Source organism: Halyomorpha halys, unplaced genomic scaffold (genome assembly GCF_000696795.3).
Source record: "Halyomorpha halys isolate HHAL.00 unplaced genomic scaffold, Hhal_1.1 Scaffold501.1, whole genome shotgun sequence".
Classification (NCBI taxonomy): domain Eukaryota; kingdom Metazoa; phylum Arthropoda; class Insecta; order Hemiptera; family Pentatomidae; genus Halyomorpha; species Halyomorpha halys.
The window spans coordinates 194,178-195,760 of NW_027105273.1; the positions used below are offsets into that span (position 1 = coordinate 194,178).

Here is a 1,583-nt window from a genome sequence, read left to right on the forward strand (position 1 = left end):
GTATGGAGTTTTTTAAAATGGTTAAATGATATGTCTCATAGTAAATTAAGTAGATTGTCCCTGAAGATGGCCGAATTGGCCGAAACGTTGGACATGTAAATGAAATAAATGTTTTGAGACTATAATTTGGATAGTGTTTTTGAATTATTTAGTAAAAAATTTGCCAGTCTCAAGAAAGAATTTTAAGATTATAAATAAATGGAAATATAGTATTACAATACTAAAAATAATCGAACATATTCGGACCGAGAAAGGATGAGTTAGCCGGAGAATTTAGAAGGCTAGAAACACTGAATTAAGGGAACTTTTTATTTATTTATTTTTTGTGTGCTCTCTTCCAGATCATTTTGGACATTCAGGGAGGGGAGTGTCTAGTGACCAACCTATTCTATGGTGGGGGATCAATATTTTCATTTTGTAGGACAGCCAGATGACTGGGCTGGGACTGGGGCGCCGCCTGCAGTTCTCAGATTGCTAAGACCTGCGCCTCGACCACTTGAACAAGGGACGGGCCTGAATTGAGGGAACTGCACTCGGTATGTATAATTCAGGTTATAGCAATGTGGCTGATAAGATGGGCATGTAAGGTTTTGGTGCTTAGTAACGAACGGATCCCTAAATTGTTTATAAACACTGAACCGTCAAGTAACCGTCCGAGGGGTATACCGAAACGTAGATATGAGGAATGCGTTAAACCCTTAACTTGTATTTTCAAGCGCACTTAACAGGCCAAACTGTTTCGAGAATTAAAAATAACAACGTGATAATAATGAAATAAATAACAATCATTTACTCTCCGTAATGATCCTCCAGATATAGCTTTAGCGTATATTTACATAGGGAGTTAGGCATTATGACCGATATCAAAAATTAAAATAAATTATTTTTTAAATTGTTCTGCCAAAATAATGGTTCTAAATTGTATTTTTTTAAATAAAAGGAACTGTGTGTTGAGGGGTTAAGACTGATTTAATAGAATATGTTTTGGAGGGGCGTCACTGGACAGATGTAGGTAGAGAACGATTGATGGTATCGGCATCGATATATATATATATTCACTTATATCACAGTACTTGCCATGTTGAGACAGTAGCGTCGCTAGGCACGCCACTCCACCGACGAGCATGCTGATGCACAGCGTCCACCGCCGTCCCAGCTTTTCCACGCTGGGCCAGAGAACAAGGTAGGTGGGCAGTTCGACCGCCCCAGCTAGCAAGAAGTTGAGGAACTCGTCTCCTCCTAGAAGAGCGGCGTAGTAAGACAGGCCCACGTAGACGCTGGTGTTAGTGAACCTGAAGGAAGAGTTGGTTAGTAATAAATTAAAATAATGTATTAGCTATCCGTGCATATCAATATTAATTTTTAAATATATAGTGTCAGTAAATATGTTATCAGAATCAATTGAAAGCTAAAAGTGTTGAGAATTTTTTTTTTTATTTCAAATCCTCATGGATGTAGTTAAAATTAGGAGAGGGGGAGGGAAGTTGTGAACAATTGCTGAAATAAGTATTAGACTGCATATCACACATTTTCAGAAGATTCTGAGGAAAGGGAATATGATTTTTTTTTTTTTATTATTTATT

The 1,583-nt window shown here is 37.5% G+C and overlaps 1 protein-coding gene across 1 annotated transcript in view; it reads right to left on the reverse strand.

Annotated features, from left to right (window-relative positions):
• Positions 1-1,583, reverse strand: part of Balat (Beta-alanine transporter) — a gene marked incomplete at its 5' end in the record, with an annotated part of 205,896 nt that overhangs the window by 30,696 nt on the left and 173,617 nt on the right. The window contains 1 exon segment of the mRNA XM_067050159.1: positions 1,078-1,292. Within this exon segment, the coding sequence (XP_066906260.1) occupies positions 1,078-1,292 (215 nt within the window).